General features: G+C 40.1%; 12 protein-coding genes across 12 annotated transcripts; 5 read left to right on the forward strand and 7 right to left on the reverse strand.

Moving 5' to 3' along the window:
* Nucleotides 1–534: 534 nt before the first annotated feature.
* On the reverse strand, nucleotides 535–3,047 carry GCK72_001148 (uncharacterized protein; the record flags this gene model as incomplete). Its single annotated transcript, XM_003111133.2, has 8 exons — nucleotides 535–651; nucleotides 706–843; nucleotides 889–1,050; nucleotides 1,318–1,751; nucleotides 1,799–2,172; nucleotides 2,222–2,493; nucleotides 2,536–2,725; nucleotides 2,773–3,047. 8 exons carry the CDS (start codon nucleotides 3,045–3,047, stop codon nucleotides 535–537), a joined length of 1,962 nt encoding a protein of 653 aa, XP_003111181.2.
* On the forward strand, nucleotides 1,508–3,816 carry GCK72_001149 (uncharacterized protein; the record flags this gene model as incomplete). Its single annotated transcript, XM_003111319.2, has 3 exons — nucleotides 1,508–1,625; nucleotides 2,375–2,688; nucleotides 3,562–3,816. The coding sequence occupies 3 exons, from the start codon at nucleotides 1,508–1,510 to the stop codon at nucleotides 3,814–3,816; spliced, it is 687 nt and encodes a 228-aa protein (XP_003111367.2).
* A 447-nt stretch (nucleotides 3,817–4,263) lies between these two features.
* Nucleotides 4,264–5,570, forward strand: GCK72_001150 (uncharacterized protein; the record flags this gene model as incomplete). Its single annotated transcript, XM_053722856.1, has 5 exons — nucleotides 4,264–4,491; nucleotides 4,541–4,602; nucleotides 4,728–5,021; nucleotides 5,100–5,421; nucleotides 5,478–5,570. The coding sequence occupies 5 exons, from the start codon at nucleotides 4,264–4,266 to the stop codon at nucleotides 5,568–5,570; spliced, it is 999 nt and encodes a 332-aa protein (XP_053591501.1).
* Nucleotides 5,571–5,799: 229 nt separating this feature from the next.
* GCK72_001151 (uncharacterized protein) lies at nucleotides 5,800–6,237 on the reverse strand (the record flags this gene model as incomplete). Its single annotated transcript, XM_003111341.2, has 1 exon — nucleotides 5,800–6,237. The coding sequence occupies one exon, from the start codon at nucleotides 6,235–6,237 to the stop codon at nucleotides 5,800–5,802; it is 438 nt and encodes a 145-aa protein (XP_003111389.2).
* Nucleotides 6,238–6,476: 239 nt separating this feature from the next.
* Nucleotides 6,477–6,869, reverse strand: GCK72_001152 (uncharacterized protein; the record flags this gene model as incomplete). The annotated part of the gene is made up of 1 exon (XM_053722857.1): nucleotides 6,477–6,869. One exon carries the CDS (start codon nucleotides 6,867–6,869, stop codon nucleotides 6,477–6,479), a length of 393 nt encoding a protein of 130 aa, XP_053591502.1.
* Nucleotides 6,566–7,107, forward strand: GCK72_001153 (uncharacterized protein; the record flags this gene model as incomplete). Its single annotated transcript, XM_003111147.2, has 2 exons — nucleotides 6,566–6,928; nucleotides 6,985–7,107. The coding sequence occupies 2 exons, from the start codon at nucleotides 6,566–6,568 to the stop codon at nucleotides 7,105–7,107; spliced, it is 486 nt and encodes a 161-aa protein (XP_003111195.2).
* Nucleotides 7,108–7,751: 644 nt separating this feature from the next.
* On the forward strand, nucleotides 7,752–9,858 carry GCK72_001154 (uncharacterized protein; the record flags this gene model as incomplete). The annotated part of the gene is made up of 3 exons (XM_003111413.2): nucleotides 7,752–7,859; nucleotides 8,744–9,005; nucleotides 9,251–9,858. 3 exons carry the CDS (start codon nucleotides 7,752–7,754, stop codon nucleotides 9,856–9,858), a joined length of 978 nt encoding a protein of 325 aa, XP_003111461.2.
* Nucleotides 9,859–10,077: 219 nt separating this feature from the next.
* On the reverse strand, nucleotides 10,078–11,979 carry GCK72_001155 (uncharacterized protein; the record flags this gene model as incomplete). Its single annotated transcript, XM_003111284.2, has 5 exons — nucleotides 10,078–10,286; nucleotides 10,335–10,736; nucleotides 10,785–11,120; nucleotides 11,171–11,563; nucleotides 11,634–11,979. 5 exons carry the CDS (start codon nucleotides 11,977–11,979, stop codon nucleotides 10,078–10,080), a joined length of 1,686 nt encoding a protein of 561 aa, XP_003111332.2.
* Nucleotides 11,980–12,661: 682 nt separating this feature from the next.
* On the reverse strand, nucleotides 12,662–14,062 carry GCK72_001156 (uncharacterized protein; the record flags this gene model as incomplete). The annotated part of the gene is made up of 4 exons (XM_053722858.1): nucleotides 12,662–12,891; nucleotides 12,943–13,329; nucleotides 13,372–13,740; nucleotides 13,792–14,062. 4 exons carry the CDS (start codon nucleotides 14,060–14,062, stop codon nucleotides 12,662–12,664), a joined length of 1,257 nt encoding a protein of 418 aa, XP_053591503.1.
* A 613-nt stretch (nucleotides 14,063–14,675) lies between these two features.
* On the reverse strand, nucleotides 14,676–15,307 carry GCK72_001157 (uncharacterized protein; the record flags this gene model as incomplete). Its single annotated transcript, XM_003111039.2, has 2 exons — nucleotides 14,676–14,977; nucleotides 15,028–15,307. The coding sequence occupies 2 exons, from the start codon at nucleotides 15,305–15,307 to the stop codon at nucleotides 14,676–14,678; spliced, it is 582 nt and encodes a 193-aa protein (XP_003111087.2).
* A 2,033-nt stretch (nucleotides 15,308–17,340) lies between these two features.
* On the forward strand, nucleotides 17,341–18,850 carry GCK72_001158 (uncharacterized protein; the record flags this gene model as incomplete). Its single annotated transcript, XM_003111264.2, has 4 exons — nucleotides 17,341–17,620; nucleotides 17,672–18,100; nucleotides 18,175–18,573; nucleotides 18,624–18,850. The coding sequence occupies 4 exons, from the start codon at nucleotides 17,341–17,343 to the stop codon at nucleotides 18,848–18,850; spliced, it is 1,335 nt and encodes a 444-aa protein (XP_003111312.2).
* Nucleotides 18,851–19,869: 1,019 nt separating this feature from the next.
* Nucleotides 19,870–21,231, reverse strand: GCK72_001159 (uncharacterized protein; the record flags this gene model as incomplete). The annotated part of the gene is made up of 3 exons (XM_003111080.2): nucleotides 19,870–20,093; nucleotides 20,149–20,901; nucleotides 20,952–21,231. The coding sequence occupies 3 exons, from the start codon at nucleotides 21,229–21,231 to the stop codon at nucleotides 19,870–19,872; spliced, it is 1,257 nt and encodes a 418-aa protein (XP_003111128.2).
* Nucleotides 21,232–22,952: the final 1,721 nt, after the last annotated feature.

The raw sequence follows: 22,952 nt of genomic DNA on the forward strand, positions 1-22,952 counted from the left end.
TTTTAATTGTGGATCGGGTGTGAACTCAAGGGCGTCAAGTTATAAACATCACAAAACGAAAAACACGGAACACGCAACTCTCGCACACTTCGGACGGCTCTCTGTTGTGTGGCGGTGTGGCGGGGCGGCGGTGGAAATGTGGTGGTGGCGGGTGTGTGTATATAAAGCTGATCGCTTGACCGAAAAGGACCGCTAGACGCTGACGCACGCACCTAACACGCAACGCGCCGTCCTCCCCTAGATCGTAGCACTTGTCGCTGCGAGACCAAGATACGCGTGTCGGTAGGGGGCACTCCCCATTTCGCATTCTATCTCGCCGGGCCTAGTCATAAGACTCTACTTGTCTGACGTCTCGCATCTTCTCTAGAAAAGACGACCACCGGCTTGCAAACATTAAGATTTTCATGCTGTCCCAAATAGATTCAAGAACTCAACCTTGCAGGATTAAATAATCAAAATTGTATCTGAAAGAGAGCAGAACATTTGGGTTTATGTAACAACATTTATTTAGAACAAAACAAGAAAGAAAGCGGCTTAGAATCGCAACTTGGTGAAGAACCACTTGTTCTTTCCTGTCTTGTAACGCTCCTCGAACTTGGACTTGACTTCGACGAGGGCCTTTCTCTTCTTGGTCGGGGCCTTGAGTGCCTCCTGAAATTATAACGGTTTGTAAGCTGGAATATTGAAGGTAGAGAGGAAGCCAACCTTGTTGATGTTAGCCTTATCGAAGGCAACATCGACGGAGTAGCGGGTCGGGAGCAAGTGAGTGTAGGAGACGACCTTGAGGAACGGCTTCAGCTTGTTTCTCTTCTCGATCTTCTTCTTTCCCATGTCCTTGGTAACCTGTAAAAAATAAATAAACCAGAACAATGAATCGGGAAATCAAACCTTGAGTGGGTATCTGTCGATTCCAGCGATGATGGCGTGTGGATAAGTTCTATCCGTAACTCCCTCATCTTGCTGCTTAACGACGACGGCCTTGCGACCAGCGTATTTTCCTCGGAGGACGAGGACGACCTTTCCAGGCTTCATAATCTTGCCCATATTTACCTGGAAAAATGATTAATAGGAACGAATGCAGAGATAAACATAAATTAACGAGTACGGAGAATTAATAGAGATATGATCTGGGAGTTAACCAGTAAAGATTCAGAGTAACCAAAAGAGGAAATAATAACAGGAAGATCGACTTTATTCATTATAAATCCTCCTCAATTTGTCTTTCTTTCCTTTATAGTGTTTTTTATCATTGGCCTGAGTCGGAGCCGTAGGAATCACAGTGCCTAACCGTTGCGGTAAGGCTTTTGAATCTCTAACATGTGCAACTCCAATCGTTCCAGAGAAATGTTGTGAGTCGAACTGCGATCCTTTCAGTTCATCTCCTTCTAACAATTGCAGCTTTGCAAGTTTCTCCATTTGAACACGTCCAATGTCACGATTCTTTTTCTCTGGATATGACAGATGATCGAACTCTTCTTGATCAACTCCAGGAGGAGCTGCTGCCCACATGAGTTTACCGCTGACAACGTCTTTGAACATCAGTCGAGCAGCTCTAGAGCAATCTGGAATTCCAGAAGATGCCATAAATCCTCTCATGAATGCAAGCGAGTTGAGCAAATTGATTGGTGAAGGATCCGTCATTTCGGGGAGCATAATGGAGTACATTGCTTCGATGACATGAACAGGAACCCGTGACAACAGAAGAGACGTTGGTCCAAAGTGATCACGCATTTGATCAATTGGAAGAATGCCTGAAAACGATATTAACTATTTTAAAAAGAATTCTAATAGAAAATACCATTGAGGAACATTTCGCTACGTCCAAACGAGAATGATGGCATCACTAGTCCTGGACAATCACAGAGACAGAGTTGACTATCGATGTGAATTGTTTGAAAGTGTCTCGTCTTTCCTGGTGTTGCTGAGACGGACACTTTTTTTCCTCCCGCCAGCTTGTTGATAGTGGAACTTTTTCCAACGTTCGGATATCCCACCATTCCTACCATAACTGGTTTTGCGGAAGGTTCATCTGATACGTGACCAAGCTCTTTGAATTTAGCAATAAGTTCATCTTTGTTGGTGATGAACATATTTGTTGTAGATGTAGACGGGATTGCAACAACATTTTCACCGTCTTCTGCAATTGGTTCCAAAACGTCATCCATCGCGGACCTGGAAACTATTCTTTTAACACGAAGCAAAAATATTTTGTGATACCAACCAGAAAATGACATTGATCCTCTGATTCTCAAAGTACTCTTTCCAACTAGCCAGTTGTTCAGGTTTCAGTAAATCGGCCTTGTTGACTAGAAGAAGAATCTGCTTGGCTGGATCAACTTCCTTTACATAGTCATCCAAATCCTTGCTCCGGAAGAGAAGAGGATTTCTGGCGTCGACTATTTGAACGATGATATCGCTCTTCTCCACAACTCTCCAAAGTTCTCTCCACATGTCTGGATTCCTTTCGAACGGTGTCAGCACAAGTCCATCCACCTGAAGCAAATCATTTTAATTGTCTTTCAAATTTCCGCGTGCCTCTTGCAGCTCGCTGAGGTCGGACCTCCACTGAAGGAACGCTTCGTTTTCCAATCTGGTAAGCTCCTCCATATTCTCCCAAAGTTCTTTTGCTGGGCGTCTAGGAATTCGCAAGCGGTGCTCGTTTTCCTTCTGGAGATCAAGATTGGCACGGTAATCTACACGAGTGGGTACAACAATGGCGGAGTTTCTAAAAAAAAATACTTTTACTTATCAATACAAAATATATTAACTCACTTCTCAATAATTTTGAATTGTTCCTTCTCTGCTGTGAACTCCGTTCCAGCAAGTTCTGCTTTAGCTAGAAATTCCTCTAGACTTGTTTCATCAGTAACTGAGTCGATGTAGTGATTAACTTCGTGCTCCATGAATGCCGGATTCTCAATGTCGTTTCCATCGTACTTAGCACGTTGGTGACTTTTTCGTGTTTTTTCGCGATCATTGCTGAGCGAATTCCCAAGTGATTTGTTCAAACCCGAGGGCTTTTTATTGCTTGCTCGGCGTTTTGTCATCTAAACATCGAATAAGGGTGAAAATACATATTTTTAAAAGAGATTACGCGATTTTATCAATATTAGTATTCAATAGATTTAAAAAGTTAAAGAAAAGTCAAAAAATCACCCGAAATTCATTGAAAAAAGCGAAAAAAAATTTAGGCCGAGGCAGAATCGGGGGACGAAGCAAGTAAAAAAGACGAAATCGGTGCGAGACCCGGCGGCGTAAAATGCGTGCGCCTTTAAACTTTCCCCGTAAATCGACAAGAATTATTGTTCTTTTTATTTTTTTCCAACTCATTAAAATTTTTCGAGCATCTGTTGAGAAAATAAATAATTGGAATCTTTTAAAAAAATTTGAAGAATTATATCAGATTTATTTTGTTCGTACTTGTCATTTGACGGGCCGGGTATGATTTCGTTGAAGTATGATTTCGTTGAAGTTAAGTTGAAGTGATTGTATTGTTCTTCTGCTCATCTATGTTTATTCGATTAATTTTTTTTACGTTTCCCTATTAATTCGTTGTTTCAGATGCAGCAGTTGCTCCGATTCAACTCACTTTCCTTTCAATCGATCCGATGGAATTGCCCGTGGCACCGAAACTCATTCCGACCGTGCTACTTTCCATATAAAATGCAAGAAAAGCTGAACGTCGACACTGTCGAGAAGCGAACGGAAACCCGCGGAGGACGTCTGATGCTGATGAGAAGGATTCTTCGAGAGCAAAAGTTTTTGGGATACGTCACTAAGCCGACTGATTCAACGAAGATCTCTTATCCATTGTAAGAAACTTCCTTTGTTGTTTTATAGAATTTCTAAATATAAATAGTTTGTTTTAATAATGTTCCCTTCTGATAAAAAATAATAAAAAAACACACGGACATTTAGTCAGCCGCCCAAGTACCAAATCAGCAACAAGGTTTTACACAAAATTATTGAAGAATGAAAAAGAGAAAAAAAAGAAACAATCTTTTTAAATAAGAAGAACAAAAAGTGATAAAATTCATGACGTTTGTTCAACATTTGATGGAAAGGGAGTGCATACAACTCATGAAATACAACATATGCTATCGAGCAGAACGGGCTATTGTAACGGAATCCAGAATTGGTTTTTATATACTGTACCACATATTCGCCAGAAAACTTGGACTTCATAAACGTAAACACACGTGGTAAAAAGTTTTCCAAATATTCTAAAATCTTCTCATTTCCTATTACAAAGCCATTCAAAAAATGGCTGAAATCGATTTTCCTCTCGGAGGAGCCGAAGGTCTCCCGGATGGAGAGGGGTCTGAGGTGCCAACGAATGGAAAAGTATACGAATTCCTCCGTTCAATTGTAAACCGTTTAGTCGATGATTGGTGTCCTGGAAATTGTCAATCGTTGATTGAAGAGAAAGAATATATTGAGTTGTGTTATAGGGCAAGAGAAGCATTTTGGATGGATAGGGTTTGTTTAGAGGTGAGGAGTAGATGGACATCTGGACAAACATAAGTATGAATAAGTTCAGATTGAACCATCGATAACTATATGTGGAGATATTCATGGACAGTTTGAGGACTTGTGTCAGCTGTTCGCTACTTTCTTCTTTCCTCCTCACTTTCCAGTCGAGAAAGGCTCTTCAAGGGAGATAAAAGATCAACCGAATCCGCAGAGGTTAGATCAAGCAAGCAGAGAATAATAGTACTGTCTTTTAGATACCTGTTCCTCGGCGACTACGTGGACCGTGGACCATTTTCCATTGAAACGATATCTCTCCTATTCGCACTTCGTCTTCTTTATCCTGATAAGATCTTTCTTCTTCGTGGAAATCACGAGTCTCGTGCAGTCAACACTCAATATGGTTTCTATTTCGAGTGCACCAGAAGATTCTCTATCAATTTGTATGAAGCATTTCAATATGCATTCAATTGTATGCCAATTTGTGCAACTGTCGGAAAACGGATCGTGTGTATGCATGGTGGGATTTCAGAAGATTTACGAGATCTTGCGTAAGATTTTAATTTGGAAACGGAGCTAGAGAAATGGAAACAGAAATACCATCTAGAAACTTGCAAATAAAATTTCAGACAACTCGAAACATTAGAACGTCCATTCGATATCCCGGATATAGGTGTCATGTCTGATTTGTGTTGGGCTGATCCATCAAACTGTGTCGATGAAGGAATGTATGCTGACTCTCCACGAGGCGCCGGACGTATTTTCGGGCCAGCGGCTCTCGATGAATGGTTGGAAACTCTTAATGTGGATATGGTTGTTCGTGCTCATCAAATCGTCATGGACGGTTATGAGTTCTTTTCCAACAAGAAACTCGTCACCATTTTCTCTGCTCCAAGTTATTGTGGACACTTTGATAATTTGGGTGCAGTAATGCATGTCTACAAGAATATGGTTAGTTAGTTTCTCTTTTGAACTGAACACATAATTGGCACACATTTCATTTTCAGGAATGCTCAATCAATTGCTACGCTGATGAGAAGATTTACAAGAACCGACTTGATGCGTTTAATAAAAAAGAAGCCAAATCGCATATGGCCTAGGAAAGAGAAATATAAGCAATGATGAATAAAGTAACTTGTAATTTGTTGTGTTTTGGGAGGTCTGTGAGATTCTGGATACCAAACCTATATAATCATGCTCAATAATGCAAACTAAAATCAACAATTGTTTAGTTCTGTTTGCAGGTCTCTTGAAACTGCGCCGACAAGATGCCAAATCACTCTTATTTGTCCCTTGATAAAGAAAAAAAAACATTTTATTAGTCGAAAATCAAGCAGCTCCCGGTCCAAAATCTTCATACCCATCGTCCATTTTGACTGGTTTCTTATCATCTTTCACTATAACTTCCATTCCACTCTGTGCATCTTCTTCCTTCTTTTTCTCTTCTTTCTTATCTACTTTCTTCTCAACTGGAACATCTTCTTGAGTCGGTTCCAATTTCAATTCTTTCTCTCGAGGTTGTCTGTTTTTCGTCACCAATTTCTTATTATTATCAGCTGATTTCGATTCTTCGGCAGTTTTGAGAGGTGTAACTGTATCCGTTGAGGACATTGAATTCGTCAGATTCTTCACTTTTGTATTCGATGGAGTTCGTCTGCCAGTTTTCGTATTTTTCGACTTTTTTGTGTCCTTCGAATCTTTTTCTTTTTTAGGACGGCCACTGTGAGCAGTTGGATTGCTTTTCTTTGTTTGGTTATGTTTCTGCATCACTTTCAGAAACGAGAGTCTGAAATATTCTCATGGAATTTGAAATCGATTGAAGCCCAAAACTCACTATAGAAGATGTACTTCTTGTAGGCAGAAAAATAAGGAAATGACAGTTTTCGGAAAAAATGAAGGTTGTTTTCAAGTAAACTGACGCAGAATAAAGTATTTCTGTGAACTAGCCTCTCGTGTTTGTCCGAAAGATTTCCCATTTTCACGCCTTCGATTCTCCGAGAAATCAATCATTTCTGTGTTTTGTTTGAATCAACGGAACGACGGTAAAACCAATCAATAAAAGAGGAATAAAACATCTGCTGGAAACGAAAGAAGAATGGCAGATCCATATGATGCAGCAAATGTTCCAAATGATCCACTTCGTTCGTCCGGTGATGACAATTATCAGAATTTGGGCGGTCTTCCCTACGTGAATATGGATCCGAATGCTCCACCGGGAGGAAATTTTGGAGCAGTTGCACCGCCACCGCCGCCTCCAGGACAACCACAATTTCAACAGCAACAACAGATTCCCCCACTTCATCAGACAACTCCAACGGATAACGGAGTAGACAGTGGTAAACCACCAGTTGGAGAAATGGTTGGAGACGGAGTTCAGGAATTGCCAGATTCTGATCCATCGGAATCTAAGAAACATCGAATTGACAAACCAAAAGTGAAGAAATTGAAGAAGAAGATTGTAAGTTTGATCTACTCAGAGACTTTGTAGTTTGAAAATTATCAAATATTTTTCAGAAACGCGTCAAAATAATTTATTGGGCAATGATTGTCGTGTGGACCCTTTTCTTGATTCTCTTCGTTCTTATCCATCTCAATCAATTCGGAATTCACATGTTGCCGTTTTTGCAAAAAGAATAGAAGAATGAAAGAGAAGACGAATCAAATAACTAAGAAGTAGAAGAAATCGAAATGTCCAGAAATGTCAACGACTCGTTGAAATCATGAAATTTCCCCGAATAAATATTGATGTCATTTCATTCATATAACTGTACTTATAGTAACCCTTATCAGAAATGTTCAATTTCTCTGTTGCGCCTTTGACGCTCTCTGAAAGTATAACTAACTTCTAGTTCTCTTTTCTATTTTCGAATTATGAGACGGTTTATAAAGCTCTGAGAATTTCTCCTTAAACCTAGTTTCCCAACTACTTCTGCAAAAACACCAACGACATCGTCTTCTCCTTTCTCATCTCACTTTTCTTCGTTTCCTTTTTCTTCTTTTTCTCTTTCTTTGGCTCCATTGAAAGAAGCGAGAACACGCGTCACTTCCCAGTTACGTGCTTTTTCCAGTCCCCCATCCACTCCTCTACTTTCATCTGCTCTTTTCTGTTTTCTTCTTTTTTCCTTTTCAAGAGACACCGCCCCCTTTCCTCCCATGTAAAGGAGAAGGCGTCGAGAGTATTCAGAAGACGTGAGAGACTCAGAATACGTGACGGAGGCTAGAGGAGAGAGGGAGCAAATCGATGTGAGGGCTCTTTCAGTCTTCGCGCGGCTCCTCTTCGAATGCCGCGCCTCTATCACCTCTCGTCATGCGCCATCTTATTGGTGGCAATTGCCACGTATTGTGATGCAACAAAGTCACAGATTCGAATGCCCGGAGTCGTTCCAGAGGTAATTATGTGGGAAATTTAAGAGGGTGAGAGAGGTTAATTGTAGGTGAGAAAATTCGAGGTTCCGGGATGAAATTGTGAGAATTTTCGGAAGATGATTGGGTCTCACATTTAGTATCGACTATCTGAGGAAATTTTGATAGAAAGTTCAAATTGCAAACTTTCTACAAATAAGAGCTTTTAGAAAAAGTGACGTCATAGGCCTCCGTAGATTCGAGAAGGTTTTAAAGAGAATGTGGTAGCCTTTAGATAACGGAGTACTCTAAATAATTGGATATCTTTTTTTTTCCAATAACCGAATTCTTTTGAACTGAATAGAATCGCCTAGAATCTTAGAGCTTACGTAAAACATTTTGTTTTCCAAACTTTTTGAATTTTGCACCTGCTAATGATTTCATTTCTTTTTGTTTTCTTGTTCTTCAAGATGAATCATAATTTATAGAATGTTCATCCCATTAGGGATTATCTTTCATTATATGACTTGATAATCTTCCGTTTCACAGAAGCTTCTCGAGTTTTCCGTTTTTTCTGACGTCACCTCTTCTCATTTTACATTCAAAAATTTATAGCCGGCTGGCCGGATTCCTGGAACCTCCCGCTTTCCCGTTTTTTACGAATTGCTCTTGAAGTTTGTTCTAGTTTCCAAGCAACGGAATAAAAATACGTAGCTATAATATTTCACGACGACCGAAATTGTGTGACTGATTGGTTTTTTGTGGGTGTCAAATGTGGTCTTTTGACCTGGAAAATGAAGAGAAAAAGGGTAGAGCAAACACATTTTGATGAAGGGTTTATAATCCAGAGGAAGTCACATGACTAGCAATAGAATGGGATGTTGACCTGGCTGAGCTCAAAGAATTAAAGTAAAGTTTTCTCCTTTTCCAGGCCGACTCCTACTTGTGTACCTCACTTGAATTGAGTGACCAAGAGAACTATCTGACCGGATTCAAAGCTCTGACCACCAAAGGAACCGCCCATCATATCCTTTTATTCGGATGTGAGGAACCAGGAAGTGAAGAGCTTGTTTGGGATTGTGGAGAAATGAATAAGCCAGATGATGAGCTTCCGCGTGCACCAACTTGTGGAAGCAAACCTGCGATTCTCTATGCCTGGGCTCTGGATGCACCACCACTTGAGCTGCCAAAAGGTGAGAGGGCTTGAAGTTGTGAGGTGACTATGTCTCTGGAGATCTGAAGCGTGCGAGCATAGTTTTGTAGCTCGGCGTTGCCCGGTGTGCTGTTTTAGAAGATTGCAAAATTCCAGTATAACAGAGAAATATACTCTTAACTTTGAAAGTATGACAGAATTTTTGCAGTCGAGTCATATAATTTCTGAATGTGACTCCGTTCTTAGAAATTCATTTCAAATCACTCAACCAAATATATTTTCCAGACGTCGGATTCCAAGTCGGGGGTTTGAGTAATATCCGTCACTTGGTCATGCAGGTCCACTACATGCACTCGAAACAAGAACCAGATGAGACAGGTCTCGAAATCACTCACACCGAAGAACCCCAACCAAAACTTGCTGCTACAATGCTCTTGGTCACCGGAGGAACTCTTCCAAAGAACAAAACCGAGTCATTCGAAACCGCCTGTGTCATTGAGGAGGACGTTGTGATGCATCCATTTGCTTACCGTACTCATACTCATCGTCATGGAAAAGAAGTCAGTGGATGGTTGGTTAAGGAAGATGAGAAACAAGAGGATCATTGGGAATTGATTGGAAAGAGAGATCCACAACTTCCACAAATGTTCGTTCCAGTCGAAGATTCGTCGATGACAATTCAGCAAGGAGATATGGTAACTGCCAGATGTGTCATGAATAACAATGAAAATCACGACATTTCAATGGGAGCAACTGGAGAGGATGAGATGTGTAACTTCTACATTATGTACTGGACTGATGGAGATGTTATGCATGACAACACCTGTTATTCTCCTGGTGCACCAGATTACCGTTGGACTCGAGAAGCCGATTTGAATCATATTCCAAAATAAATTAAGAGAGATGCGAGAAAATATTAAGAAAATAAAATAAAATAAAAAGAAGAAGAAGAAGAAGAACTTTTAACATCTTTATATCAATTTTGTACCCAAAATGTGTCATCAAACCCCGAATGAAAACATTCTGAACTTGTTAACCAACTGTTTTTTGTTATTTTCGTAAAAAGTTTCAGATTTCACAAGAGTTGCTAGCCGGACATCTTCTAAATAACCTTAATGAAACACATGGAAATTCTTGGAACAATACGTGATTCTTCCGGATTCAAGTTGTTGATTGTTGATATTCAAAACGAATTGAGCTTCACCAAATTCCGAAATTTTCGCATTGTAAACAACACTGTTTCCTTGGTCCTCCACAACTTCGATTGAGTAGGAAAAGTCACTTTCAGCAGAGAACTTTAAGATCATTCTCACAACTTGATCTGCAAATTAATTACTTTCACAAAACTGACATTTTCATTTCCTTTTACCTCTCGAATAAGTTCCCTTGCACCCTCTGAAACTGAACTCTCTCTCGAATAAGTCAGCAATGATCGAAGAGTTTTTAGACTCAATAGCTTCAGTCATCTTCACCAAGAAAGTATTGACAACAGTTGATGGGTCATCCATTGCGAAGTGTTGTTTTGTAGATTCCAACTGTCCGAAGTGGTGAAGAAGTTCATCGCATTTCTTCCTTTTACCTGAACTAAGTCTCCAGTGATTTCCAACGCCTGGCTTCAAGTAAAGATTGAAGACAGCAACAATGTCATTTGGCAGAGCTCCTCCGATGACTACAGTATACTCAATTCCTTCGTCTGTGAATTTTGAAGATTTTATCGTCATCGTCATCTGGATACTTGGAGGAAGTTTCAGAAGAATTTCAATAACTTGAGCTGAAGTTTATATTTTTCAAGCTTCCAATTCTAACTCCCAGAACTCACCCTTATCGTAATTTCCTTTACATCCATAAAACATGAAAGAATCCAAGAACATATCTCCAATCAATGCAGCATCTTTTCCCTTGATAACTGCATTCAGAAGTAACAAAAACTTTTTGACAGTGACGAGACTTCCATTGGTCTTGCAAGATGACACACTTCCACGAATCAGCTGTTGCTCATTCGTATCCAAAAAGAGTTCAACTTCGATAAGATCCGATTCAGATTTAGGGATTACTATAGTGTATGTTAGGACTGATCCGAGCTTTTCAGCATGCTTTATTGTGAGAGTATGATTGCTTGCAGGTGGAAGATTCATCAGTCTTCCAACGATTTGAACTGTAAACCTAATTGTTTCAAGAAGAGTTTTTATATCCAGATGAACGTACTTTTGTTATAGACTGTTTCGCATCCAGAAAACACAAAATTTGGCTTGAAAAGTCCTGCGATAGTGAAGTAATCCTTCGACTCAATGGATCTCTTCATTCTAATCAAAAACTGCTCGGCCACTTTCTCCGGAGTTTTGGAATTAGACGAGTTTTCCAAAAAGTTTTTGGTCAAACGGCTCGGACAAATCGGAGTTCTTCCAGAAGTGAGTCTCCAGAAACTTCCGATTTCAGCTCGATACAAATGAAATTGAGAGATCAATTCAACTGAACCAAATCCACGTACAACTACAGTATAATCAATGTCGACGTTGTAGTTTCGAAATTTCGAGGAAGTGATGTTTATCTCCATTTTCGATTCACGAGGGAATTGGACCAACATGTTGACGACAGTTGCTGAAAATCAAAGGTGATGATAGTACCGAGATACACGTTGTTTTCTATAAAACCACGACAGTCTGCTCACCTTTTTCATAGGTTCCATTACATGCAATGTAGGTGAATCCGTTCCAAAAATAATCTGCTATTGTCTCATACTTTCTCGTAGTAATTTCTCTGTTCAGTTTTGCTAAATAATTTTCGACGATTCCTCTGGATCCATCATTTTCTGCTCCATTATCCAAATTGATTGTGGACTCCGGAGATAGCGGGGGTGGAGCCAAGCCGGGTAGTTTAGAAATCACGTCACGAAAAACCCGTTCTTCCGAATTTTCGAGAAAAACGGGTCCGTTGAATCCAGGATCATCCGGTTGACCGAAAGAGGGTCCAACGAAGAACAGAACTAGAAGAAAAGGAATAAAAGTCAACCACATTGTGGAAGACGAAACTGAAGGAAAACTGCTGAGATGGCCGCCTTTTATTGAAGAAAATATGCTAATCAAATGATATATTTTATGATGGTGTACTGTAGGAAATGGAGATGTGGGGGTGGTGAGCTGGAAGTGAATACATTATTATCAGTGATGAATGATAGATGGAGGAATAAAAAGATCGATCAGAGTTACGGAAAAGTGAGCCATTCATTGGATACAAATAGGAAAACAGACTTTCACAAATGAATTCAATATTTAGGTGTTTGAATTCCATACCGATAATTTCAAAATCTGAAGAATACAATGGGTTTTGAGTTTTGAGATCTCTTTTTATAATATAGTTTCTGGAGTTAAGATCTGAGATTTCAAACAGGAATTTTGCTTGGATTCTTATTTATTCCTGAATTATACTTCAGATCCAAGATCCTGAATGATTGTCCCCGGGACCATTACTTTTGAATTTCGAAATTTCTATTATGAACCTAGAACTCTAGATTCCAGGATTAGAATTTAGGATCTATCATTCAGAACACTGTGTTTTGATCTTCGATTACTAGACTCTTAAAATATTTTGCTGAAACTCGAATATGGGGTTTTTGGACTCTGAATTCAAACAGAAATTATCATCACTACGAGAACATACCGTTATTCAAAAAACTTTAATAATTTTTTCAGAAACATGTTAGTTCAATTTTTGAAATCTTTCAGCAGGACATCTAAGAATTTTCCCAGATTTCAGCACGTTTTTGTATGGACAATAGACAAATTCAGCCTCGATTGGATTCTTCGAGAGGAAAGAGACTGATAGAATGAACTCGATTTGTCCTTTTTCAGAATTGTATTTTGTAGATTTCAATTCGAATTCCAGAAATTCTTCGACAGGGATTGAGCTGATTTTCTTTGAGGCTTCATCTAAAAGATTAAAAAAAGACAGGAAATGTCTACTCTAGTATCTCAACTCACTTTTGTTATAGTGTCCACGACATCCTCTGAAGAGAAATTCATCGTCGAGGATTGTTCCAATATTGCCTGGATCCCTGGTTTCAACGATCTCCTTCAATGAATCCAGAAATCTCTCAACGATTTTTGTCGAGTTAGTTTCTTTTCTATTGGCTAAAAGTGCTCTCTTCGAGCCTCCGAACTTTCTCGAAGTCTCACAATCCTTCTTTCCAGACATCAACACTTTTCTCTCTGGATTATAAACAAATGTAGCATGAAGGGAGCCGATTTTTGGAATATTAATTGATACATATCCCTCGATAAATCCTTCTTCAGTCCATTTCGAATGAATCAATTTGTAAGTGACTTCAATATTATAAGGAAGATTGATAATGTCTACGATAAAGCGTGCTGAAAAAGGAAGATTAGTATCCACAGAAACGTATATTGTACCTAGATTATAGACTTGCGGACACGATGTGAACTCGAAATTTTTGTCGAAAAGTTTGGAGATGGATGTGGTGTCACGAGATGCAATGACTATATTCAAACGGCGAACGATATTGCGGAAAGTGTGATTAGGGTCATGACGGACGGGAAGTTGTGAACGTCTGATGAAGGATTTCTTGCATTTTGGAATACTTCCGCTCTGCAACTGTTGATCGATTTTGTTCAAAGTGAACTCTGCTTCCAATGGAGATTCCCCGAATCCGGATACAGTTACAGTATACTTGATGGATTCTCCGAAATCCTCAACAGTCTTCAGGACAAAATCAATCCTGGTAGCAGCTGGGATTCGGGAGATCATTCCCACGACTTGTTCTGTAACAGAAAAAATGAGAGCTAGAGCTAAAGAATCCTATTGGAACTAACGTTTTGTGTAACTTCCTTTGCAACCTTTGAAGATGAAACCAGGTTGGAAGAGACCATCGATTATAGAGGTGTCTTTCGATTCAATCGATGATGTCATGCGAGCGAGGAACTTCTCAACAACTGATCGAGCGTCATTCGGACCAAGTTGTCGTAAACTGCTTTTCGGTGAACCGTGTTCCATGTAAAGTTGAACTTCTGGATCATCTGGCCCAAAGGAAGAAGACAATCCGAGGAACGACAGTAGAAGGAGAATAAGATGTGTCGTCCTCATAGAAGTTGCTTGTGCTTGAGAAGTTGACTTTTCTGAGAGTGAGAATAAATGAAATTTGAATTATGATAGTTGAACGTGTACAGAAGAAATGAACACGTGAAAATTATGAGTTAAAGTAAAACACGCCACTGCGTGCTTCAGTAAAAGGGATTATCACGCAGGGCTCGGGCTGTGTTGTACTGTAAAATCTGGATGATTGACAGTGAGCTCTCGAAATGCACCCTTCTTCTGAGTCTAGAGTTACAACAATCCAAAAAAACTCATTTAGAATTGTTCAAAGCAAGATTAATTCAAAAACTAATCGAATACATATTCGGCTTCTACAATACTACTTCTCTTTTCTGAAGATCCGATTGTTTACAGATCTGGTTCTTCATTTCCCTCTCGATTCATCCACTCCTGAGGAATCATAGTTTATGAGCCTTAAACTGGAAAAAAGAAAGGAGCGAGCGTCTTATTTTATGACGAAAACGAATTATTTCTGGTTTTATGAGGGAGTACGGTAGATGGGAAGGAGGCGGTGGTGAGCTGGAAGAGACTACGTCAACATTACGAAGCATCGACAGTACAAAAACCAATGTTTTATGCTTAGAATCTTTATTATTGAATAGAATCAATAGAAATAACCGAATCTTCCAAACGAATTTCCGTGGAATTGGGATCTCGGTGGAATGTTTCCAATGGTTTCGTGAGCAATGAATCCGTGGAAGTGGGTCTTCTGGCAGGCTGAAATTCTTCCGCAATGCAATTGTTGGTCGACCTTGTTCAAAGTGAACTCAGCATCCAATGGAGATGGGCCGAATCCGGATACAGATATAGAGTACTTGATGGAGTCTCCGTCATCTTCGACTGTCTTCAAGACGAAATGGAAATTGGTGCCAGCTGGAATCTGACTGATCATTCCGATTACTTGTTCTGAAATTGAAATAATTAGTTTCTCGTTACATGATCTTCTCAAAACTCACGCTTGTTGTATGTTCCCTTGCATCCTTTGAAGATGAATCCAGGTTGGAATAGTCCACCAATGATTGATGCATCTTTTGATTCGATTGAACGAGTCACACGGGCAAGGAACTTCTCAACGACTTCTCGATTGTTATCCTGGGCGAGGAATCCGTGGAAATGAGCTCTCGGTGGAACAATTCCATTGAAGAGATGATCGACGAATCCAGGGTCATCCGGGATGAATTCAGAAGAAATTCCGTAGAATGAAAGAAGAAGGAGAATAAGAGGTGTCGTCCACATGGTATGGAGAACACGACTGAACTGAATTTTCTCGAAAATTCGCCGATATTTATAGGCGGAAAGGGGCGGAGCGTTCCAGAAAGAGAAAGAGAGAAAAGAGAGGGAAAATATGCCGAGTTGTAGAGCGACACGTCAGCTCAAGAAGGGTCGAACGGGATACGGTAGAGATGGATCCGAGGGGGCGACCGGTGCTTGGGAAACTATGTAAATCGAATTATAGCTATTTCACCGGGAAATGGTAACGCGGGGGAGGAACGGTGGTTAGTTAGTACAGGTCACGCCAGCGCTCATGGATCAAGTACGGTAGGATGAACATGGAATCGAAGTGGAAACGGGGTGTCGATCTTATTCGGGCATTTCATTGAGAACCTGTGTAGGACTTCATGAAAGCGAACGAGATAATCGAACGCGAACAGATAGTTTGAATTCTAAAACTTGGAAATACAGAAATCTGATTAAAAAACAACTGTTAACGTTTTGAGGTCCTTATCTGACATTCTCCAATTATCACTGAAACACTGTGATCTGTTCCGAAGTTGAGAATCTAGCATCAGAAATAAGAATTTATAACCTGTGTTTGCGAATGCTGACCTCAGCATTCCAGGAGAAGATATAAAAAAATGTAACTAATTGTAAGGTGCAATGAGTTATTCGAACATGTTCTGATCAGTTATTTTTCTGAATGATAGTCCTTCCTTTAATTGGCCGCAGTGCAGTTGATACATGAAAAAATGGGCAGATACAATTTTCAGACAGTTTTTCTTCAATCCACACTCAAGGTGATGATCCGAACAACCCGACTCTTCAGTTCGAATCCATCTCTACCGTATCCCGTTCGACCCTTTTCGAGCCGACGTGTCGCTCTACAACTCATTGATATCTTTCCATTCCCGCTTTTATTTGTTAAATAATCACAATCTGATCTCTTGATTCTTCAATCCCACCAATTCTCTCGAGCTGACGTGTCCGATTCCAGCACGACAAGTGAAAGCGAGGGACGCATGGGAAACTATGTAAATTGAATTATAGCCATTACGCGTGGGAATGGGAATGCGGAGGAGGAAAAGATAGTGAGTTGGAGAAGGACACGTCAGCTAAGAGAGCGATTGGGATTACGGTAGCCATAGATTGGAATAGAAGAGCTAGGAGATTTTGGATTGAAAAATCGGACGGATCAGAATGAAGGATTTTGTTTGTAGTTTTAAGTGAACAAATCAGAATTCATAGCTTTGAAATCCGAGAACAAGAAGTTGTTGAGGTGCGGCAAAAACGAGAATAGGCCCAATAGGATTATTGGCGGTAGGAAGGATCAACTGGACCATCCAAAACTTCACTTTTTCCGAAGTTGAACATTGTAAAAAACATCGCGAGTTCAGCCTTTAGGTTTCAGTAGACTAGCATAACCACTCAGGAGGAATGTTTTCCGTTTTCATGAATTGAAAATACAGAAATTACAATAAGTAACAAACTGATTCGGACACACATTTCAGATTCCAGAAACAGTGGAAGGCCATATTTAAATTTCAACTTCCGGAAAGCATTGCATGAAACTGGATGTTTGGATTGTTAGTTGCATCAACTATTTTCATGACGAAGACCCCCTCACTTCATATTGGTTCAGATGATGATCCGATCTTTTGACTTTTCAGTTTCGATCCTTCTCAATCGTATTTCTATGGTTGCTTCAGTTGAAGTGTGCAACAACTACTAGAGCACGGATTTCCGACTCCAGAAACTCCGAAAGACTCTGCTAGATCCAGAATTTACAGGAAATCACAAAGTAAACTTGATTTTTGGACAGTTTATCTTCAATCCACACTCAAAGTATTGATCCGAGCCCACCGACTCTCCAGTTCAAATCCATCTCTACCGTATCCCAATCAGTCACTCTGTCTCTCTAACTCTTCTTTCTTGAACTCTGCATCTTTTCTTTCTCTTTTCTCTCTTTCTCTTTCTGGAACACCCCGCCCCTTTCCTCCTATAAATATCGGCGAATTTTTGAGAGAATTCAGTTCAGTCGTGTTCTCCATACCATGTGGACGACACCTCTTATTCTCCTTCTTCTTTCATTCTACGGAATTTCTTCTGAAGTCATCCCGGATGACCCTGGATTCATCGATCACCTCTTCAATGGAATTATTCCACCGAGAGCTCATTTTCACGGATTCCTCGCCCAGGATAACAATCGAGAAGTCGTTGAGAAGTTCCTTGCCCGTGTGACTCGTTCAATCGAATCCAAAGATGCATCAATCATTGGTGGACTATTCCAACCTGGATTCATCTTCAAAGGATGCAAGGGAACATACAACAAGCGTGAGTTTTGAGAAGATCATGTAACCAGAAACTTAATTATTTCAATTTCAGAACAAGTCATCGGAATGATCAGTCAGATTCCAGCTGGCACCAATTTCCATTTCGTCTTGAAGACAGTCGAGGATGACGGAGACTCCATCAAGTACTCTGTATCTGTATCCGGATTCGGGCCATCTCCATTAGATGCTGAGTTCACTTTGAACAAGGTCGACCAACAATTGCATTGCGGAAGAATTCCAGCCTGCCAGAAGACCCACTTCCACGGATTCATTGCTCACGACACCATTGGAAACATTCCACCGAGGGCTCATTTCCACGGAAACTCGTTTGTTGGAGCCCAACCAGAAGACCCGAACTCGATCATGTCCAAATTCATCGAACAAATGAGACAAGTGATTGACGATCGTAATGCTACTGAACTGGCCAAACTCTTCGACGATAATTTCCGTTTCCAAGGCTGTCCTGAAGTATACAGCAAAGGTGAGCAGTGTCCGAAGATTGTCACTTTCTTTGACATATTCTGTCAATTTCTAATTTCAATCTCTACATTTCAGCTGACGTCATCGAGAAGTTTGCTACGATTCCTTCGTTCCTGCCCGTCGGACTTAATCTGAAAACAGCTGTATGGAACAACCAGGGACAAATCATCTTCACCGTCACAATCACTGTTTTTTCACAACCCGACACTGACTACGAGTTTGTATTCTGCCCATACAGAAACGTTTTGAAGTCTGGACGTCGTCCAAGTTGCGAATCTGAAAGATCCGGGGAACGTTCGCCGCATCTCATCATTGGAAGATCAAGCGGAGGTGATCCACTGAGTTCAGATTACATCGTGCAAGAACTCTTGGACGGCATGAAACGAACCATTCGCTCCCGTGATCCTAAAAAGATCGGAGAGTATTTTGATGATACATTCACCTTCAAGGGATGTCAAGGAACATACACAAAAGGTTAAAACTAATCAGAAGATGACTGTATTTCTCATTCCTATTTATTCCAGATGACACCGTCAAGAAGATCACCTCAATCCCTCCCGAGTACAACCTGGAATTCAAACTGAAGTCTTCTAAATTCAACTCCCAAGGACAAATCGAGTACACCGTCTCCGTTTCCCTTCCTTCGAAAGACCCAATCGATGCTGAATTCGTCTATTGTCACTTCAAGCATGTGTTGAAATCCGGCGGAATTTCCGCCTGTCCAGCTAGAAGATTCGCTGATTTCTATTGATTTTATTCAAAAATAAAGATTCTAAGCATTAATCATTGGTTTTTGTACTGTCGATTAATGTGACAAGGTTCCATTCCTACCGTATACCGGATAATTCTTATGACTCCATCTCACATCTACCGTAACCTTGAACGATCTTCTGATCTTTTCACTCCATGGTAATGCTGACGTGTTCTTTTCCAGATCGCCACCTCCTTGTTCCCATCTACCGTACTCCCTCATAAAACCAGAAATAATGCGTTTTATTGTTTTCCCAAACATAAAATAAGACGCTCGCTCCTTTCTTTTTTCCAGTTTAATGCTCATAAACTATGATTCCTCAGGAGTGGATGAATTGAGAGGGAAATGGGGAACCAGATCAGTAAACAATCGGATCATTAGAAAAGAGAAGTAGTATTGTAGAAACTGAATTCATATTAGATTTATTTTTCAAGTAATCTATCTATGAACAATACTAAATCAGTTTTTTTGGTTATTTTAGCACTGTGCTTAGTCAGTTCAAGTTTCGTTTTTTCCAGTTTAATTCTTGTGCAGCATCATAAAGTCATAAACTATGCTTCCTTACGAGTTAATGAAGAAGGTGGGCGAATGTATCATTATCTAATTGTATGATGAAAAAATATGTATCCTTATAATGGTCTTAGAAAAACCATATCAGAATCGCGAACTTCTGATCTTCCATTTTTTCCAAATGACAGCTTTTACTTTAATGCGTGTTATTATATTATTTGTATTTAGAGAGTTTCTGGTGAGTATCGAATAAATGCTTATTCTCCCAATTTGAGAAAACGCAAGTTAACGAAAATTTGTTAATTTATTTTTGGTTTTCAATCAGTTTTATGTGACTCTCGTCAGTTATACAAACTTTTTCACGGAGCTCGAAAACAAACATGATCATAAAGGAGATCCTTAACAACTCCGAAATTGAAGATTCTTGAATCATCTGTTCTAATTTTAACTGTGATCTGAAATTAAAAAAAACTGAATGTTCGACAAATTTATTGAAAAGAAGACACATCTCAATAGAATCCGAAATAACGACGGCCTGGGCAGCCCACAATGTCTCCAGATCGCAAACGCTTGTCCCATTTGTTATAAACGAATACAGCTGGAATCGTGGATGGTCCGAATCCGGTTACATCGACAGCGAATTTGATGGTGTATGTAAGGTCTTTGATGGTCTTGAGAGTGAAGGTGAACTTGGTTCCATTTGGGATTCGGGTGATAATATCGACGATTTTATCTGAAATTTGGAAATTACTAATGATTGGATATCTCAGATATCTTGAAGTACTTACATTTATTGTATTTGTCTTTGCAACCCTTGAACATGAATCCGCCTTGTAAGAGGTCAAGAATGGCCCTGACGTTCTTGGCTTCAATTGATCGAGTCAAACGGCCGAGGAATCTCTCAATGACAGTTGTTGGAGACTCTTGATAGGAAAAGCCAAGTTGAGCTTCACCTCCACCCACTCCATTGAATCTTCTCTTTGGACAATCTGGCATGCGAGCACTCTCGATTTGTTGATCTTTCTTGTTCAAAACGAACTCGAATTCCACGTGGAAACTCTTGAATCCACTTGCCAATACATTAGCCTTGATAGTTTCTCCGAGGTCTTCAACTGATTTGTATGAATAATTGAGTTTTGAATCCGAGGGAATCATTTGAATCAGCTCAATTGATTGCTCTCGGTTGTATGTTCCCATACATCCAACGAAGACGAAAGATGGTTTAAAGAAGTTGGTAATCGAGTTGGTGTCCTTTGATTTGAACGCAATTTCCAGCTTTGTCAAGAAGTTTGTCACAGTTTCCTTGGCTGATTCCTGACTAATGAATCCGTGGAAGTGGGTCTTCTGGCAGGCTGGAATTCTTCCGCAATGCAATTGTTGGTCGACCTTGTTCAAAGTGAACTCAGCTTCCAATGGAGATGGCCCGAATCCGGATACAGATACAGAGTACTTGATGGAGTCTCCGTCATCCTCGACTGTCTTCAAGACGAAATGGAAATTGGTGCCAGCTGGAATCTGACTGATCATTCCGATTACTTGTTCTGAAATTGAAATAATTAGTTTCTGGTTACATGATCTTCTCAAAACTCACGCTTGTTGTATGTTCCCTTGCATCCTTTGAAGATGAATCCAGGTTGGAATAGTCCACCAATGATTGATGCATCTTTGGATTCGATTGAACGAGTCACACGGACAAGGAACTTCTCAACGACTTCTCGATTGTTATCCTGGGCGACGAATCCGTGGAAATGAGCTCTCGGTGGAATAATTCCATTGAAGAGGTGATCGACGAATCCAGGATCATCAGGGATGATTTCAGAAGAAATTCCGTAGAATGAAAGAAGAAGGAGAATAAGAGGTGTCGTCCACATGGTATGGAGGACACGACTGAACTGAATTCTCTCAAAAATTTGCCGATATTTATAGGTCGAAAGGGGCGGAGCGTTCCAGAAAGAGAGAGAGGAAAGAGAAGGAAAAGATGCAGAGTTCAAGAAAGAAGAGTTAGAAAACGACACGTAGACAGAGGACTGATTGGGATACGGTAGAGATGGATTTGAACCGGAGAGTCGGTGGGCTCGGATCAATACTTTGTGTGTGGATTGAAGATAAACTGTTCGAAAATGAAGTATATTGGGTTATTGCTCGTAATTTTGAATCTAAACACGGTCTTCAGGAGTTTTTGGGACCAGAATCCGTGTGCTGATTGAAGAACACTCCAGCTGAGGGACTGATACGGATATGATTGGGAATGTTCGAAACTGAAAAGTCAAGGGATCGGATCATCAACAGATCTAATTTGGAGGGAAATTTGGAGGGCCTTTGTCATGAAAATAGTTGTTTCAACTAACAATCCAAAAATCTAGATTCATGGAAAGCTCTTCGGAAGTTGAAACTCGAATAATGCCTTCCGCTATTTTTGGAACCTGAAATCTGAGTTCTGATTGGCAGACAAGTCAATCAGAGGGGCGAATGGGATACGGTAGAGATGGATTAGGATCGAGGAGTTAAAAAATCTCATCATCATATGAGGATTCGACGGATCCCTATTGAAGAATTTATTTGATAGAGCAAGTCTGCTTCGTACTAACTATAAATGTGATTTTGCTGTTTCCGTTCAACTTCGGAAAAAGTGAAGTTTTGGATGGTCCAGTTGATCCTTCCTACCGCCAATAATCCTATTGGGCCCATTCTCGTTTTTGCACCTCAACAACTCCTTGTTCTCGGATTTCAGAGCTATGAATTCTGATTTGTTCACTTAACACTACAAACAAAATCCTTCATTGTGATCCGTCCGATTTTTCAATCCAAAATCTCTTAACTCTTCAATTCCAATCTATGGCTACCGTAATCCCAATCGCTCTCTTAGCTGACGTGTCCTTCTCCAACTCACTATCTTTTCCTCCTCCGCATTCCCATTCCCACGTGTAATGGCTATAATTCAATTTACATAGTTTCCCATGCGTCCCTCGCTTCCACTTGTCGTGCTGGAATCGGACACGTCAGCTCGAGAGAATTTAGGAGAACTTGGAGAATCAAAAGATCAGATTGTGATTAAAAAAATAAATGGGAGTCGAAGAATCTCAATTGTAATGATTATGATGGATTCAAGTGTGTACGGATCTGCATAAACTTGATAACTCCCACAATTTGATAAGATGGAGAAGACTCTAAGAAATCAAGATCAAAAATTAGGATTCTGGTCGGAATAGACAACTGAAGAAAATTAAATCTTCATCTTCACGAGGATAGTAATTTTAAAGAGTAAAATAAAAGTCGACAGAGAAAAGTGTGGATTCTTATCATAGTTACTACGGTATCAGTTTTAAAATAAAATGACATTAAAGAGCAGAAAAAATACACCAATATTGCAAATGCGGAGCTGGTGAAGCGTTTTTTCTTCAAGTCTCGAACCGAGTTTGGGACAAAAAAAGTTCTTGGCCGGTGGGAGGTCCAAATTTGAGGAACGACTTCTCTTTCCTTTCAATCTCGAATTGATCTTTGTTAGAATCTCGGAAAATTCGGGACTCACGTCAGGCTGAGAGAACGTATTCTCTCTACAATAAGAAATCAGAAAACAAAAATGCATCATAAA

This window comes from Caenorhabditis remanei, chromosome I, assembly GCF_010183535.1.
Source record: "Caenorhabditis remanei strain PX506 chromosome I, whole genome shotgun sequence".
In the NCBI taxonomy this organism is placed as follows: domain Eukaryota; kingdom Metazoa; phylum Nematoda; class Chromadorea; order Rhabditida; family Rhabditidae; genus Caenorhabditis; species Caenorhabditis remanei.